This window comes from Papilio xuthus, unplaced genomic scaffold (genome assembly GCF_000836235.2).
Source record: "Papilio xuthus unplaced genomic scaffold, Pxut_1.1 DF827789.1, whole genome shotgun sequence".
NCBI classification, from domain to species: domain Eukaryota; kingdom Metazoa; phylum Arthropoda; class Insecta; order Lepidoptera; family Papilionidae; genus Papilio; species Papilio xuthus.
This window is the reverse complement of record NW_013530860.1, coordinates 863474-882797: the sequence shown is the minus strand read 5'-3', so window position 1 is coordinate 882797 and position 19324 is coordinate 863474. Positions and strand designations below refer to the sequence as shown.

Genomic DNA, 19324 nt, shown 5'->3' with positions numbered 1-19324 from the left:
TAAGCCTGATTTTGGAACAAAGAAGAGCAAGTGTAAAAGATTTGCAAAAAATAATAGGGCTGTTAAATTTTGCCAGTTTTGTTGTACCACGAGGTCGACTCCATCATCGAAAATTGTTAATGTTCCTGAACTCACTTCCCAAAATGTCGCAGAAAGCCTATCATCTGCCAGAAATTGTCATCGAGGAACTGGAATGGTGGAAAGTGAACTGCCAGTTGTCAACACCTCTACATTATCCCCCTCCCGTTCATTTTATGGCAACAGACGCTTCAGACCTAGCTTGGGGGGCACAACTGAACGACCTAGCGTTCTGGGGAAGCTGGTCTCAAGAAGAACAACAGCTACACTCGAATCAGAAAGAGTTGCTGGCTATTTTACACGCTCTCCAAATCCATGCTCATTTATTGAAGCAAAGCTCGCTGCTCATACAGTGCGACAACAAGACTGCCGTCGCTCAATTACGGAAAGAAGGAGGTACGAAATCCACATCACTAATGAAAATAACCTACCAAATTTTGAAATTATTAGACCATCACGAAATACACTTCAGCATTCACCATATCCCGGGCAAGTACAACAATCATGCCGACCACCTTTCACGTCACCGTCAACCTCCAGAGTGGCACCTACTACCGGCTTGTGTGGAAATGGTGTTTGCAAAATGGGGCACTCCAGTGATAGATTTATTCGCCTCGAAGACTGCTCACGTAGTATACAATTATGTATCTCGGGATTTGAACGATCACCAAGCTCTCTTTCACGATGCGTTCAGTGTTCCATGGATCTATCCACTTGCATGGGTATTTCCACCACCGTTCCTGATCCCCAGAGTTCTAACACACTTGAATCAATCGACAGGAATATTCTTGATAGTAGTTCCACGGTGGGAGAGAGTGTTTTGGCGCGCAGACCTCAAAGCGCGAGCACTCGAAGCCCCGTTCACATTGAACAATTTACGCAATCGTCTGATCGACACATCAACGAGGTTACCACCGCAGAAAGTGGAGTCCATGACACTCGAAATTTGGAGATGTGGGGGTGGACTGAAGCACTAGAATCATGGAACACTGATCAGTTATCATTGCTTAGGCACTCTTGGCGAAAATCAACCTTAAAAACTTACCAGGTTGCTTGGAACCGTTGGACTCTATGGTGTAACGATAAAAACATTAACCCAAAAAACCCCACTGGTGCCCAACTAGCACAATTTTTGTCCGATTTACATTTGATACATAAATTATCATATAACACTATAATACTACATAAGTCAGTAGTTTCTACCTTATGTAATTCAGAAACATCAAATCAGTTAAGTTCACATGTTCTTGTTAAACACATATGTAAATCAATTGCTCTTAAAGTTCCAAAGAGTTCCAAGTCACCTATTTGGGATGTTAGTAAATTATCTTCCTTTTTAGCCAACTACACTATAGACATAAATAATGTATACCAGACATCACGACACACAGCACTCTTATTACTATTGTGTTCAGGAAGACGTGTACATGATCTCACCTTGCTTAAAGTAGATCCTGAGCATATTGTGACAGCACAAGATAGTGTTGTATTTTGGCCGGAATTTGGTTCAAAAACAGACAACAGTAATTACAGACAGTCTGGTTGGAAATTGCTTTCAAACACAAATAATCGTAATCTCAATCCTGTATTTTGGGTAGAGAAGACGATAGAATTGCTACATGAAAGACGTAATACTGCAAAATCGTTTAATCTTTTTATAACAGTAAGAGGCATTGCAAAACCCGCATCGCGTACAGTAATTTCAGGCTGGATAAAGGCTCTGTTTAAAGAAGCTGGCATTACGGCTACGCCAGGCAGTATCCGATCAGCTGTAGCATCCAAAAGTTGGCTGGAAAATACTCCAATTGATGAAATCCTAACTCGTGGAAATTGGCAATCAGCTAATACATTCCACAAATTCTATAAACGAGAAGTAAGGAAATCACAAGATTCACAAAATCTAACCCAATTATTTTTACCGGCGAATTGATTAATAATTATGTATTTACAAAACTGATCAAAGAAATAAAAGTTTTCTGATTAATAAAATTTTTATTTCTCATCACATCTCACATTGGCGTTGATAAACATAATATTAACCTTTTACAGTGGCGTCACCAGGCGAATAACAAACATATCTCATAATAAAGCTTCCAGTTACGGTCAAGTTGTTTAATAGCAGCGTTTTACCTGAAATAAAACGCATATTAAAATACTTACCTAACTGGAAGCTTTCACTTTAATTTCGCCCTGGTGAAAACAAAGCCAATGATTCAAAAGGGCACGTCTTCTTTTACGAAAACTAAAAGACAGCCCCCGCCAGGTGGCGCCACTTTGCCGGAAACATCCCTTTAAAAGTACGAAAACTGGTAGAAATTCGACGGAAACGGAAATGCTCTCTCATAATAAAGCTTCCAGTTAGGTAAGTATTTTAATATGCGTTTTATTTCAGGTAAAACGCTGCTATTAAAAAGAATTAAGAATTTCACATGTATACAAAGATACAAATAATAACAAATATGTTATTATACAAGTGTTTTGGCAATCAAAACTCATTGTTAAAAAGACATCAAATAACGATACGCTAAATAAAAATTATTAACGCTTTACTAGTATTCAATTATATTTCCAGCAAAAAGGATAAAATGTCGCAACCGTAAAAACGTCGTAAATAATATATCATTATTTCCCATTAGACACATAAAAGAAGAGTAATAGATATATAAGAGTCTATTCAATTTGGTATAAATAGATATTTTATACATCAAAAAAATCTTATAAAAACATTAAAGACATTTCATTCCAACGCTGGAATTAAGAAAACGAACATCTTACGTGGCGGCCATTACGATATGCATATATATATTTTAATTATTGAATGCAAAAGTATTCTGAGCTGTGATATCGTACATTTAAAATATCTAATTTCATATAATTGTGTGATAAAAAGTGTTTTATTGAATATATTTTGGAAGCCACGATTATTGGCAGTAAAATGTGTAATTAGTGAGAGTAATTCTGATTTGGATTTAAAAAAAACAACCAGTTAAGAGAAGCATGAACAAGGTATGTTATACATGTGTTTCCATTGACGATTTTTTTTATAAAAACAAATCAAGCAAGTATATGTTTTTTGTCAATATATCGCATTTTTAGTTATAGAAAAACTGTCAAAGAAAATTTTTAAATATACAAAAACAACAATCTCATTTACTTTAAAGTAACTAGAAATCAATTTTAAAAATACTAAAAAATGTTTCGGCAACGATTTACTTTATAAAAAATGTTGCAAACCTAACTAGTAGACTTCGACTTATTTTAAAATTTTCTTAACCTACCTACCTTGTCCCTTGTTGGTTTTTAATATTGATGTGTTCTAAACCTAAACTATCACATGTTTTGGTGGCCCAAGGTCACCGTGCGCGGTGCTAACCTAAAATTGTGTTCAGCGCAACGACTCGCGGGAAATTCAGTCACAAAGATTTGTAAAAACTATAAAAATGTGTTTAATGTTACTTTTAGTAATCATTAATGATAAGAAAATGATTAATAATTTTCAAATACACTTACCGTAACATATATTATATAAAAAAACACATAAAGGCGAAATAAGAACGTTCTCGATTTAAAATTCGTTTACGTCTTAATATTATTACATTTCAAGTGTCTGATACCTTTTACGTAAATTAAACTTTTGCCGCCGTTCGCCCGTTCTGTATTAACTTAGACAACTGTAAACAAAAATCCCAAATTCAACGATATAACACCACTACTACGAATACTAGTGTAAAGATTATTTTAAAAATCAAATTCAAGGTATTACAAACTTTTTGAACACCAAATTCTGACAGACTGGTCGTTTCCGGCCAGCATTGTAGAAAGAAAAAATTTTGCTTTTTTTTTATCCGAAAAAGGCAAAGGCGATTCAGTTATTGGTCATTTAAAAAAAATAAATTTTAGAAAAAATTACGTCATTCACAAAATTATTTGTTGTTAGAAATGTTTTTATTTTGATTAAAACAAATACAATTTTAGTTTATCACAACGAATGATCGAGTTTTTAGTTTATTGAATCGAGTATTGGCATTAGTAGGGGATCGGGAACGGCGTTGCTACTGGAGCCCGTCAGTTTCCCGGCGGCTCCCGAACGCACCGCATTTCCTGCCCCAAATTATTTTCATACCGTGATAAAATCCGTACGCGATAAAATACGTCGCTGAATAATACTTAGCAGTTATACAGAGTTACATTGTGAAAGTTTTTTCTTACGGAATGTTGTTAATTGTGTTAAATTTAACTTTAATTAGTGTTTATAAGTTTAATATTTAAGTGCGTGGGATAAACACGAATTAAAAGTAAATTGATATGTTACCACACAACTATATATACAATTAATAAATAAAAGTTTTTAAATATTATATCATCACTCGTAATATTAACGTAAATAATTTATTGCAAAATTAAATCGCAGAATTCATTGAATTAATACAATAAAAAAAATTCTAGTCCGCCTTAAATAATGATTGAGCAATAGGTACAATTCAGAATAAAAAGTTCATTGTAACAACGCATTCTGTGTTATAAGAGTGTGTTATTTTTGTACACTTGCAAAGAAAAAGTGTTTAGAAAAGGTTATCGATTATTTGGCTTAGTGTAACATTGATCAGAGAAGTTATTTTGAATCTTTGCGAATGTTACACTTTCAAAAACTATGTTACATCGTGTTTTACGTATTAACATATTAAATTCTAGTATTTTTATTTTAGTATATGCATTTTAGTTTAAAATGTACCAATAAAGAAGATAAATAAAGTAATTTTTTATAATATTTTGTTTGGGATTTTTGTCCTTATCGGACATGACAATCCTATAGTGCCTTTCCTTATAATTTAGCTGGGCAATCTGGCTACCGCCGCGATTGAAGCTGGGTCTGACAATTGTAAAAATTAAGCCAACATCATTACTTCCTACATATTTTAGTAAAAGTGTAAAAATAATTTATAATTAATTTTTATAAAGTTATTTTAATATAGCGATCAAATGTTACACAAAATTATTTCATAAATTAATAAAAAATTACAGGATGTAGGTTAAAATTGTTCATAAATTTAGATAAATAATCCCTAAAGAATCCACGAATATAGATAAGAAATAAGTTCTAGCTTGATACCTTCACGCGTTTTATAGAAAAAAGATCTTGACAGACAAACGGACGGACAGCAAAATGATCTTATAAGGGTTCCGTTTTTTTCCTATAAGGTACGGAACCTTAAAAACAATTTTTAATCTAACAGTGAGTTTTCACTGCACACAATTGAACAAAACTTAAAGTATCTTGCTAATTTGTTCTTAAATAATGAATTTAACAGTATTTAATTGTATATACATTTTCTTAGTGGTAACTACGATGATATTAAATTTTAAGACATTTTTATTTCTTGATTTTTATACGTAATTTTTTAACTGAAACATAGGTAGGTGTGTGATAAACTAAAGTGTGAATATCAAAATAATGTGAACGAAAATCTAGTGAAAATAATGTAATCATAATGAAGTTATGGCAGTCGGAGATCTGCTACATCTTGATACTTTTAACAATAAAAAATAACATCGTCAAATCATTAAAGATTAAAATAGAAGAAATGTCTTTAAATATAACAAATTCAAATTATAATGTTAACATAAATACGACAAATATGAACGCAATACGTAATGATGTAAAGAATCAAAGAAAAATGTTGATACCCGCGTACATGCGATTACAATCAAACACTGACTCCAAGGAGTTGAAAAATCTTACAACAAGAGAAAGTATTGAAAAATCTACAAGAGTAATCAACGCATCAGAAGTAATTTCAAATAACAATATTATCACTACGCCTGTCTCCATAATTACATCGGTGACAAAAATTGTAAGTTTTTCATTTTAAAGCATTTCATCATCATCATCATCAGCTATACATCCCCACCGAGGTGCTCGGAGCCTACCCTAAATTAAGGGTTAGGTCATAGTCTACCACGCTGGCTAAGTGCGGGTTGGTTGACCATTGAAAGCATTTAACCAGTTATATAGGTATATAGCCTTAAAAAAAACTTAATTAGTAGCCTATGTGTTCTTTCCGACTATGTTCTACATGTATGCCAAATTTCATCGAGATCTGTTGAGATTTTCTGGATATATCTTCTAAGAAAAATCCATCTAAACTTTCGCATTTATAATATTAGTAAGTTTTGTAGGATAGTTGTCGCGTACAATTTAGAATTCTTCGAAGAAACGTAACCTTTTAACTTTTATCGTTGAGAAATTTATTCATATGATTTCTTTAACGTATTCCAGAGGCAATGTTGTCTACTGCTCCTTTAAAAATACAATAAAAAAAACAATAATAAATTACAAAACTATTACCAACAGCCATGGATTATTACATAATCTTTCCATCGTCACTTTTCCAAATACGTAGTACATATATTTACAATGTTATATCATATCAAAATTTATTTATCTTGTTTAAAAATCCTTCATACGACCGTGACACAGACTTATATTCAGAAATACTACGCCTAAGCTACGTATTATGTATAGTACATTCTTGTTTTGTTAAGCAATACGTCCGCCTATTGAAAAGATCGGCATGAAATACGTAATTAAGTGACAATTATTGCTGTTGCCTGGAACTCCGTTTGTACGGGAATAAATATACTTAATTAGTAGCCTGCCTGTTCTTTTAGGCTATGCCAAATTTCACCAAGATATATAAAGGTCTGGAGATACCTTCTAACAAATATATATCCATCTAAACTTTCGTATATACTTATTCATTGTAATCCCAAACAAACTAACATTCCGTATTCGCTGTTTCTGTATTTTATCATTAAGGAACAATGCTTCGCGAATAGAGCGCTTTAAATGTATCTTACTTCTTATTTTACTAATATTATAAATGCGAATGTTTCGATGGATGGATGGATGTTTGTTTGAAGGTATCTACGGAACGGCACAATAGATCTTGATGAAATTTGGTATAGATATAGAACATAGTCACATAGGCTACTCATTAGATTTTTTTATACCCGCGCGGGCAAATTCGTGGGCGTCAGCTAGTTTATAATATAAGATTACATATCGTCTATGTTTTATCAAACAGCATGAGAGATGTGATTATGTTTTTATACAAATGTATCGGCAGTGTAAACACACAGTTACGTACAATATTTCGTAGCAGCTAGTGTAAACAGCTTGAATCGCACATGTCAAGGCGTACGGGAATAGACCGCGAGGTGTCAGAGTTCGGGCCTTGTGTTTGCGTGTGTACGTACCATAGCAACTTTATATTTTCCTGTTGATAGTAATGAACTTGAACGTGAGAGAAAGTACGAATGTTTTATTATATTTATCTACATATCGACACAAATAGAATGTTGATTAATTGTCGCAAATGACATAATAAGCATTATCGTTGGTTTCTAAGATCAAAATCGCTGTATACAATATTTGACATAAGAGAGATTATATATTTTAAACGTGAATTTTCATCTCAGAAACCCACAGTTATTGAAAATCTTATCGTACTTTTTACTAATATTACAAATGCGAATGTTTAGATCAGTATTTCCCAAACTTATTTTGTTTACTGCCCACTTTGAGAATAAATATTTTCTTAGCGCCCTCATATTAGAGTTTAAGCAATCTTTTAATTCATATTAGTTGATGTTCACAAGTTGTTGTTGAGAGTTGAGAGCTCATGCAGTCGTCGTCTAAGAGACCTCCTAGCTAAATAAAATTACAAATCATCCCCCAGGCCTCACACGGGTGCGTTATCGCCCACTTTGGGAAAGACTGGTTTAGATGGATGGATGTTTGAAGATATTTCCATAACAGCTTAATGGATCTCTATGAAATTTGGCATACATATAGAACATACTCTGGAAGATCACATAAGCTACTAATTAAGTCTTCTTGAAAGTTAATAATTTATAATTTATATATAGAAAATTTTAATCAATGTATTGACCCGTTGAAAGTACATTTCGTTTACAATGTTTATGTTGTCTCGTCATGTTTGCGATGTCGTATTACTGAACATACAGACGGGACAATTTAATAACTTAATGACGAGTAATCGACGGCTTCGGGTGTGACTTTCACCATAACCCAATAATCCATTACTTTATTAATAACAGATATGTTCTATATAAAGCGTCGGTGGCTCAGTGGTTAAACTTTGTATCTGCAGTTCATGGGTTCGAATCCTGCCATGTACTAATTTTTCTATTTACATATATACATCTATTAGACATTCTTACGATGAAGGAAAACATCGTGATGCAACCAGCACATATCAAAAAAGTAATTCAAAGACGTCAAAGTAAGATGTTTTACTCACCATTTAACTTACGATAGGATCGGAGCCCCTCAGTGGGGATTTTCCTTTGTTACTAAGAATTACTGGATTTTAGTTTAATGGAGAAATATTAAGTCAATTTCAATGGAAGTGACAAGCTATATTTACACATATCACTAGCTTATATTGTCCATGGATTTATTGTGGAACGTTATAGTATTTATGATACAAACATATCTGTTTTTAATAAGTCTATAGTGTTCCTTATACAAGGAAAATTGTTTAAAAAGGTTTCTTAATAATTTCGACTATAACTGTTGTGAAATTTAGAATATCGCTGTCTCTGTTTAATTAAAGTGTCTGAAAGAGATGACAACTTAAATTTTTAAATGTACTTCGACAAACAGACTTATTTACAGGATTGATCAATATTTCAACCCCCACTCCTATATATTCTTATCTATATGACGCTGTGTACTTCTATGAAAATGATTTTACATTTTTTTATCAATTTACACTTTTATTTAAAAGATTACTGATAGTAAGAACATGATGAAATTGTCTTTGAATGTGTTATACAGAAATTAATTGAGAAAAGTCGTTCGACTTTCCAAGGTTTGTACAGGCGCCAATGTCTAGACAAGGCAGTAAACTAGCAATTGTTTTGCTAATCTAATCTCTATAGTTGGATAGTAAATTTCTTGGAAATCACAGTTTTGTTTTATTCCGACTAACACGCGCTGGTTGATGTACCTTATAAATCTATATCTATTATTAGTTCTAATCCTCACTACTAAATGGCGCAAATCAAATAGGCACAAAATACCACGGCTATAACCTATCCATTTAATAGTAGAGGTCAATGTTTTACTATTAAATTTACAGTAAATCATTTATTTTATCTCACACTGTTTCTGCCAAAATCTCTGTATAAAATGTATCGTCATCCCTGTCATTATCTTTGACAAAACAGTGAGAACAATATGTTTTAAACGGAGATTTTTGTTTCAAACGCGGTCAGTTATTTAAAAAGAGAGCACACATTAATGTAGAAACATTAATGTGTGCTCTCTTTTTTATTTCTTTGTTTTATAGAACACATTATCAACACTAATTTTATAAAGCGGAAGAGTTTGTTAAACTCAGGAACTACTGATCCGATTTGAAAAAAATCTTCTTTTGTTGGATAACCCATTTATAAAGGAAGACTTTAGGCTATATAACATTACGCTGCGACCAATAGTTTTTTTTTAATACCGTGCGGACGGAGTCGCGGGCGATAGCTAGTGATTTTGTAACTATAGCACTTGCAGCAGGTGCCAATTTGTAAACAATTTAATTCTTACGTAAGTTAAATAACACGTTTTATATCTATTTTATTTACCTATTATCACGTCTCCGTTTTGATTGGAGATCTTTAACCGTGAGTGTCCGAAAACAAAATCTCAGTTTGAAATATATCGTCATCCCTGTCTATCATCTTTGACAGAACAGAGCTAACAATATTTTAAACGGAGTTTCTGGACTCAGAATTTCACTGTAAGTGCTGTTAACAATACTTATTCGATACTTAAGATCCAGAATTGATTTATAACGTAGAACATTCATTCAATCGCCCTTAAAACAATCTTACTAATATTAATAATGCGAATTTTTAAATGGATGGATTTGTTAGAAGGTATCTACAGAACGGCTGAACCAATCTCCATGAAATTTGGAATACATATAGAACATAGTCTGAAAGAACACATAGTTTACATATTAAGTCCCCGGCGACAGCTAGATCATATAATTCATTTTTTTAGATCGATTAAATATATAAAAGAAAGTCGTGTTAGTTACACTATTTATAACTCAAGAACGGCTTTACCGATATGTCTGATAATTGGTGAGGAGGTAGCTTAGAGCCAGGAGACGAACATAGGATACTATTTATTCATTTTTTTTTTCGAATTTATGCCTTGAAGAGCTGCTTTTTATTTAACTTACTAATATTATAAATGCGAATGTTTAGATGGATGTGATGTGGGTCTTTGAAGATATCTGTAGAACGGCTGAACGGATCTCGATTAAATTTGGCATACGTATAGAACATAGTCTGAAAGAACATATAGGCTACACTAATTAAGTTTTTTTTATATATTCACGCGGACGGAGTCGCGGTTGACAGCTAGTAAGCAATAGATTAAAAATGTTAATTAAAAATATTGTACATGCGCAAAATGTTTCACAATCAATCGAATTGAACAGCAAAGACTGCAGCGTGTTATCGGTTAATATTTGAAAAAGTGGATTATCGCAGAGCGAACAAAGCTTATATCAGTTACGGCTGAAATCGTCACCGAAGCCCCTTATCATAATCACTTAACAATATCTTATTGATAGTCACAAACAATCAATGTCTTTCAACGCGGATGTTTGGTGCACAGTTTGTAATCATAGAAACATGTGACATTGTAATATTATTAAATTAATTTACGTTCCAATACATTATGTATGTGTTAAGTTTAGTGCGCGTTGTGTTTCTGTTTCTTATACAATCTGGTGTTTGTTTGAGTTTTAGTTATGAACATAGGGGTAAATATGACTTACGTCACGGTCCACCAAGATTGCCTTCTTTTCATGTGAGTGATGCTTTGTCATTTATTCATTGTACTACTACTTATGTATTACACAATAATTTATTTATTAAATAGATGTTATTTAATTGTTGTATCCCGCGATATTTTTTTTTATATCATAAGGTGGCAAACGAGCGAGCGGCCAGCGGCTGAAATAGCGAAGTGACCGTTGCCCATAGACATACGCAATTGCATATACGTTGTCGACCTTTAATCGACGGGGGAGAGAATGCATAGAAAGAAAACATTTTCCCTTTCCATGCATCCTCTCATACGGAAAGTCCAGTTCCCATCCTTTCCTTATAAGAAAAAGGCTGGAAAGGGAAAGTGGACTAAATTATGCCTCCGGCACGCACACTGATCAGACGAAACGCGGAATAGCTTCCACTTCACGCCTATTTCATCGGGCGAGCCGGGCCGATTCGTGCGAAGATGTTAAAGCGGGCTCTACCACTGTTGATATCACTTGTTTGGAGCGTCTTAGAGTTCTCCTACGGTTTCACTTCTAAATGTAGTAACGTGAGGGTATCACAATATTTTATTTTATATTCTCGAAGCAAATTAATTCTTTAAAATACAATTGATATTACAATTTACTAGTTTATAAAAACTTTTTATTGCTATATTCTTAAAAATAATTGCACAGTTTTTATATTAATAAAATTTCATAAAATAAAAATTTTATTTTCATAATTTTGTATTAAATTCATTCTGTAATAATACTTCGATAAATTCAGCATAATTGTACTTAACTCTATTTATGTATTTAGGTATATTTTTAGCAATTGCGTTTGTTGCATGAATTATTACCAAGTTTTTTTTAGTACATATTCAAATGGATTGTGAAATGCCAACCCTGATTATTTTATAATTCCATATACATTTATTTATCATATTTCTAATATAATACATTTCATATCCAAAAAAAAAAATAAAAATATAAAAAACATATTATATTAAAAAGAGAACACCACCGGCTGCGGAATCCCATGACTCAAACAACCAGTGGTCAGAGCAGACAGGAACCTTCTCACGATGCGCGCGGTTTCTAGGATAACTGCCTTTTGTATCGGGCCCTTAATCCAACTGTTTAGCGAGAGCTTCTTGAGATGTTAATTAAAGCATCTTTAAATTACCAGACAGACCTACAAATTTATCTGACCCGGGCATAAGTGATACTAAATAACAAAAACTCATTAGCACATGTAAGCCACTTCGTGCAAAAGGCAAAATAGATCTTTGAAGTTAATATTGTGTTCTCGCGTCGCAAGCATCACGTTGCTTGCTCTCCACACTCAAATGAATCGACGACGCGAGTCGTCTATTCAGTCAGTACCGGAGTACCAGTACAGTAACTGTAAACTACATGTCTCAAGGCGAACTTGACAAACAGGTTGCTAGCGACTGCATTCGGCGAGTAAATAACAAGATGGCGACCAACTCTATGTACGAACCTCTATGATACTGTGCAAATAATTTAGCGACTAATATTGCCGAGTTTAGAAGTTTTACGCTGCCTTGTGAAGGGGTATAACGTCAATAAAAGTGTCCCAAACTCTGAAACTTTTGTCTTGTTTTCTATGACTGACAAGTACCCTCGATGGCGATTCTCTCACTGTGCTAGATAAGTTTGTCTGTTTGTCTTACAGGATAATTACAAACCACTGGATAGTCTCGATGTGGTAAATTGCAATTCCGACGATAATCAAGTCAAAAAGCATCCAGTATTTACAAGGCGTATATGTATTAATCACACTTAAATCTCTTTTCATCATCAGCTCACTATACGTCGTCACCGAGGGGCTCTGAGCCTACCATAAATTAAGGGTGGCTAGGCCATAGTCAACCACACTAGCCAAGTGCGGGTTGGTTGACTTCACACATATCTTTGAATTTCTTCTCAGATATGTGCAGGTTGCAGCACGATGTTTTCCTTCACCGTAAGAACGTCGGATAAATGTACATATGTAAATCAGAAATTGAAAAACACATTGGTACAAAGCAGGATTCGAACCCAGGACCTGCAGATTGCAAGACAAGTGTTTGACCCCTGAGCCACCAACGTGACGCTCCAAATCCCTTTAAATGTGTACTAAATCAAGTCAAGGTATTAATATAGGAGACGTGCAACTCTTACGATAATATTAACTATTCTATTTATCGCACAAAACGTTATCGGATTAAAACGAATTGCGATGTTAAAAATATCATCTGTGAAGAAAAATTCACAATGTTACATTAACGTATGGCTCGTAAATTTAACAACCATATAGCAGTATCCACTCTGTTAAATACAAACACTTCTATATGTGATGTAATACATAAAAATGTCGGTGCGGTAAAAGTTTTCGCAATCGTAATATTACGATGATGGATTGGACCGACCACATGACTACGGCTGCCGTTTACACTACGTATATTTATTGTCTACATTAACGCTTACATTCGTGCTACAATACGCGCAAGATTTAAAGAGATTTTGATCGATTAGCAATAATACTTCTTTCTGCTTATCTTTGTAAACTATAACCTCGCTTATCTTAAACCTTAGCTAGTACTAAGGGACTGGTTTTCCAAAAGTTAGTCTTTACCAAAATAATAATTCCGCTAATTAAAATCAGGATTTTCTAAACTAAATTCTTAACTTTTAAAAAGACTATAGAAAGTAATTTAACGTTGAATTAAAACTAAACTAGTTTATAAATTACTAACTGTCGCCTGCGACTCAAATGCGCGAATTAAAATAGTTAATTACTAGCCTAAGTTTTCTTCCAGACTAAGTTCTACATCTATGCCAAATTACAGAGAGATTCATGCAACCGTTCTGTAGGTACTTTCAAAAAAACATCAATCAACGATATTACTAAGATTTTTTTAAATATAATGAATGTTTTTATGCAGTAGAAGCCGACTGTTATTTTACATAATATTCCCTGAATATTGCCAGCTGTTAGAGTTGTTGCGTCACCATAGACTTTGTATATTTGACGTGTGATGTGTTTGCTTTGGATCGCGCTTTCGCTGATCGCATATGGTAATTAAAACGTCTATTAATATAATTTTTAATCTTGTCTGAGTACAATGATCCGTGAAAATCGCATATTATTTTCAACACCAATTTTTACGAGACTTTCACCGTGGGTGTCTGAAATTTTCTTTTATAATTCACAGAAAACAATATGATTTAAAAGGAGATTTTGCTTTCAGAAATCCACGGTTAATCCTTCATATTGATGCTGTGAGATTATTCGTAAATTTTTCAATGCATTAATTAAATTAAATGTAGGTACATGAAAAATTGAAACTTAAGTAATAATATTTTTTTTTTTAATCCAACACGAATAATATCAGTGCGTTGATACAAAAATAGTATTTAATTTGGAACACACTAAAAACTATTTAGTAATTTGTATTTGAATTTTATGGTTAAAGTGGCAAAATAACCTAAAAATCCTGTTCCAGTAAAGATTATTCATGAATGTTTTTATATAAAATGGAGATGGATAAGTTTTTTTGATATAATTTCTTGTTTCCAGGACAAATACTCGGGCATGACGGAACCGCATGGAGTGCAGCACGCGGCGTTACCGCTGGGCGTCGAGGTTCATCCTTTACCTCTGGAAGGAGCCGATCATGAGCTCCAGCTCAACGTCACCTGGCTGCCTAGTATTGGTAACTAGTAACCATATATATATCTTCAACAGATTTTATAAAGAAGGTGATAAACTGTCAGATGGTTAACCAATTATCCGTGAAGTAACTGTTATCTATATCATGTTATCCGTTCTATCTTTGATGAAGAAAAGAATGTCGTCTTCTGTCTACCGCACATGTTCCAAGTGAAGTCTTTAGGCTTTTAATATCTCTAATTTTGCGGTTGAATAAAATGCATAACGAAGCATCATCATTAGCTCACTATACGTCCCCACCGAGGGCGCTCGGAGCCTAACCTAAGTAAAGGGCGACTAGGCCATAGTTAACCACGCTGGCCACGTGCGGTTTGGTTGACTTCACACATATCTTCTTCTCAGATATGTGCAGGTTGCGTCACGATGTTTTCCTTCATCGTAAGAACGCCGGATAAATGTACGTATGTAAATCGGAAATCGAAAAAAAACACATTGGTACATGGCGGAATTTGAAACCAGGACATTCAGATTGCAAGTCATGTGCTTGACCCCTGAGCCACCGACGCTCTCACGAACGAAGCATACTGTCCCAAAAAGTTTAAACACATACTTTTTAGTAATATTTTAATTTTTTCATTCACAAAAGATTATACAAAAGGAATATCCTTGTTATTAGTGGGTGCACATTTTGACGGCTCCGTTACTTTGTTGGCACTGATGTGAATTGTTTTAGAATCTGTTTGTTATGTGTTAAATCTCATAACATTTGTAATGCGTCAAGCTTTAGACAATGTATTTATTGTTCCATTTCATTTCGACTATCTTATCTTTTAAATTATTGTTTATATGAGTTATGCAAAAGGAATGTGTTTTTGGATTCCTTAGTATTGCTAAGTATTGTTTTTTATTCATATAGTTATTGTACGTTTTCCAATAAGTGTTTAAATATTTGGAGCATCACAATGTTACTTTTTAAACGACTTTTAAACTTGCCTCACAATATATTTTATTACTAAACTGTTATTAACTAGTTCAAATTAGTTTTTTAAAGTTTATTATTTATTAATCTGATTAAGGAATAAAAAAACGATCGACCTGATATTGCACCAAAAACACAAAAACATCTTTTAGGATGTAATTAAATATGACTTCCGAATACAAAGTATTTGCCAAAATTCTGTCTCTAAGAGACTTTGTAGTCTATGATTATTTTACTAGATTTAATTTTAACCAATATTAATATTATGAAGCGGAATAGTTTGTTTAAACGTGTTAATCTCAGGAACTACTCGACCGATTTCAAAAATTATTTTTTTGTTGGATAGTCCATTTATATAGGAAGGCTTTAGGCTATATAACATTACGATGCGACAAATAGGATTGAAGAAAAATGCAAACAAAAGATAATCGCGATAGTATTTCCGACAACCAAGCGAAAGAAGTCGCGGGGTCAGCTAGTATTTGATAAATCCTGATGCAGGGCGCGTATTTTAATATTTCAAATCCACAGATTCCTAACAAATCTACAATTTTATCAAATTCACGGATGTTTGCGCTATATTTTTTCTTAGCAACGCAGCATTCGACCGCTCTATCTAGTCAATTTTAAAGGTGGGTGTGAAATAGTTTCACGGTACGATAAATCGACGAATGCTCTTTACCTATCTTATTTCGTATAGGAAAACTGTACAAGTTCAAATATTTACCTATGGTTTAGTAAAAGAATACTTTAATAATGGATGGATAACATAAAATAATAATAAAATCAGTTTGACAACCATATCTAGTTAGTAACATGTCTTATATCTATATTAATATCGTAAATTACATATTTAATGGAGCGTCGGTGGCTCAGGGGTCAAGCACTTGACTTGCAATCTGCAGGTCCTGGGTTCGAATCCCGCCATGTACCAATGTGTTTTTCGATTTCCGATTTACAAATGTACATTTATCCGACGTTCTTACGGTGAAGGAAAACATCGTGATGCAACCTGCTCATATCTGAGAAGAAATTCAAAGTCATGTGTGAGTCAACCAAACCGCACTTGGCCAGCGTGGTTGACTATGGCCTAATCACCCTTAATTTAGGGTAGGGTCCGTGCCCCTCGGTGGGGACGTATAGTGAGCTGATGATGATGATGACATATTTATTAAGGGTCAGAGAACCTTTAATTATTACAATATTAAAATATCGTTTACTCAGTGATAATATACAGTAACAAGAGAATGCTTAAGATTCTAAAAAGAAACAAAAATCATCAAAATGCATGTAGTATCATGAACCTATCCAACAATGCTGATTTTGGTCTTTGTGCATTGAATTCGGCCTATTAAGATGGAGACATTTTGTGCATTTTAGCATAAATATCATCTGTATTAACTCAGGCAAACATGCCCGAAATTCTACAAAACCTAAACAAAATGATCCGGTATCATCATAAGAAATCAAATGCCAATATTCTACATACTTCGGTTTAAAGTCCAAACTATCAAAGGAGAATTTAGTTACAGTGTACACTGTAACAGTGGTAGAGCCCACTTTAACGTCTTCTCATGAATTGGCCCGGCTCGCCCGGTGAAATACCACGACCACACAGAAGACAGGCGTGAAGTGGAAGCAATTCCGCGTTTCGTCTGATGAGTGTGCGTCCCGGAGGCCTAATTTAGTCCTCTTTCCCTTCCCATCCGTTTTCTTATAAGGAAAGGATGGGAAGTGGACTTTCCGGATGTGAGGAAGCATGGAAAGGAAAAATATTTTCTTTCTGTGTCTATGGGCAATGGTCGCTTCGCTATTTTAGCGATTTCGGGTGGCCACTCGCTCGTTTGCCACCTTATGATATAAAAAAGGAACCTAATAGGCAAATTAGTGGAATCATTTTCGTCAAAACTTCATTTATCCTGATAAATATTTGATTCAACTGAGCATTGTATCACATCTGTTCCTTTTTCAACGTAGCTGATGTTCATTGGACGTTGGTGTTTTCTGATCATCCATTAGACCATCGTAACCTTGACGAGAACATTGCTCCATCTGGAACATTATACCATTATAAATATATATCTGTGTTTACGTGATAAAAAGCAGCTGTATGTTCGCCGTCGGTCCAGTCTTTATTCAATTTACAATTAAGTCTAGTGTTATGTGTACGTAAATTTTGTATTCTTGATTGAATAAGATTAGAGTGGTCAGGTCAAATCGATTACAATAGTTTAAAAGTAGAATTCTAACATGAAAAGAATATTGAACACCTTTTTTGGTGTCTAGAGGGAAATCTTACAAAGATACCCAGCATTCAAGGGGAAGATAGGGTTATGTAGGATTTGACAAGCTAAAACCGCCTAGATGGCCAAACTCAAGTGCAATAGAAGAGAGCTCCGGAATCTCTAACCGATAAATGCGCGTCTTAAATTCATAATTATAATAGACTAGCTGTCGACCGCGACTCCGTCCGCGCGGAGTGAAAAAAAAATTAATCTGTAGCCTATATGTTCTTCCAGAATATGCTCTACATCTATGCCAAATTTTAGCGAGATTCGTTCAATCGTTCAGAAGATACTTTCCAAACATCCATCAAAACATTCGCATTTATAATGTTAGTATGATTGCTTTGTAATTTGTTTTCCTTTTTCGTCACTAATATTATAAGCCTTTTGTATGTAGACCTTGCTTTTAGTTCTGTTTTTTTTTTGAGAGTTTCTTTAGTGCTATGAATGATATATGTATCCTGTAACTGTGAAATAAACTAAAAAAAATATAATAAAAAAAGAATTTATCCGACCATGCAAATGTAAGAAGAAAAATTGATTTAAAAAAGGATATTTTAAATAGTAAAAATCAACAGGAAATCCCTACAATGATTAATATACATCTTTGATATCAAAATGTCATATCCGGTGATAAAACGTACGAATGTAAACGTCATATTTTAATTGCGAAGAAAGTTTTTATCGCCGTAAGTTTCCACCGAGGAAAAAAATATTAAAAAAACATATTCGTATCTTTGTTTTTTTTTTAAAGACCCAATAATATTCGAATTTGGAACAAGTTGTCGGCGTCAATGTTTCCGGACAGTTATAATTTAGATGTCTTCAAAAGTAGGTTGAATAGGTGAACTTCGATGACAGTAACTTACTATCAAGTGGGTTTGTGGTCAAGCGCTGGTTAATTCTTACTAATATTATAAATTTGATAGTAACTCTGTCTGTCTGTCCTTCTTTCATGCAAAATGAAAATAGGGAAACAGATATTTTGGAGACTGGGGAAGGTAAGCTACTTTTTACCGTATAGTGACGTCATTTTTACAGATATAAGCTTGAAAGTTATGTTTTAGGCTGTTTATTTAATTCTAGCTGTCGCCCACAACTCCGTCCGTGCGGAATTTAAAAAAAACTAGTGGTCGCAGCGTAATCTTATATAGCCTTTCTCTATAAATGGATTATTTAACAAAAAAAGAATTTTTCAAATCGGACCAGTAGTTCCTAAGATTAGCGCGTTTAAACAAACTCTTCCACTTTATAACATTAGTATAGATAAATAAATATAACATATTTATATATATAATTGTAAAAAATTAATCTTCAAGGGTGCAATATAACAATAGGGGATGAAAATCAATGTTTTATGAGTTTAATATGTTGTGTTGTTATATGTTATGTTAGTAAATAGAAACTGAATAATTAAAATGCTATCCAAAAACAGTTTTTCACGCGGACG

At 33.7% G+C, this 19324-nt stretch overlaps 1 protein-coding gene across 3 annotated transcripts in view; it reads left to right on the top strand.

The window, feature by feature from the left end:
* The first annotated feature begins 3026 nt into the window (after nt 1-3026).
* LOC106115468 (fibroblast growth factor receptor 3) overlaps nt 3027-19324 on the top strand; it is a 78025-nt gene continuing 61727 nt past the window's right edge. The window contains exons 1-2 of one of the 3 annotated variants that reach the window (XM_013308859.1): nt 3027-3084; nt 14518-14653. In XM_013308859.1, coding sequence (XP_013164313.1) covers nt 3076-3084; nt 14518-14653 — 145 coding nt within the window. In that variant the 5' untranslated portion in view covers nt 3027-3075. Of the gene's footprint in view, nt 3085-5628; nt 5931-10753; nt 10985-14517; nt 14654-19324 lie in introns of those variants that run through there. The other 2 variants (XM_013308857.1, XM_013308858.1) reach the window with 2 other exon arrangements.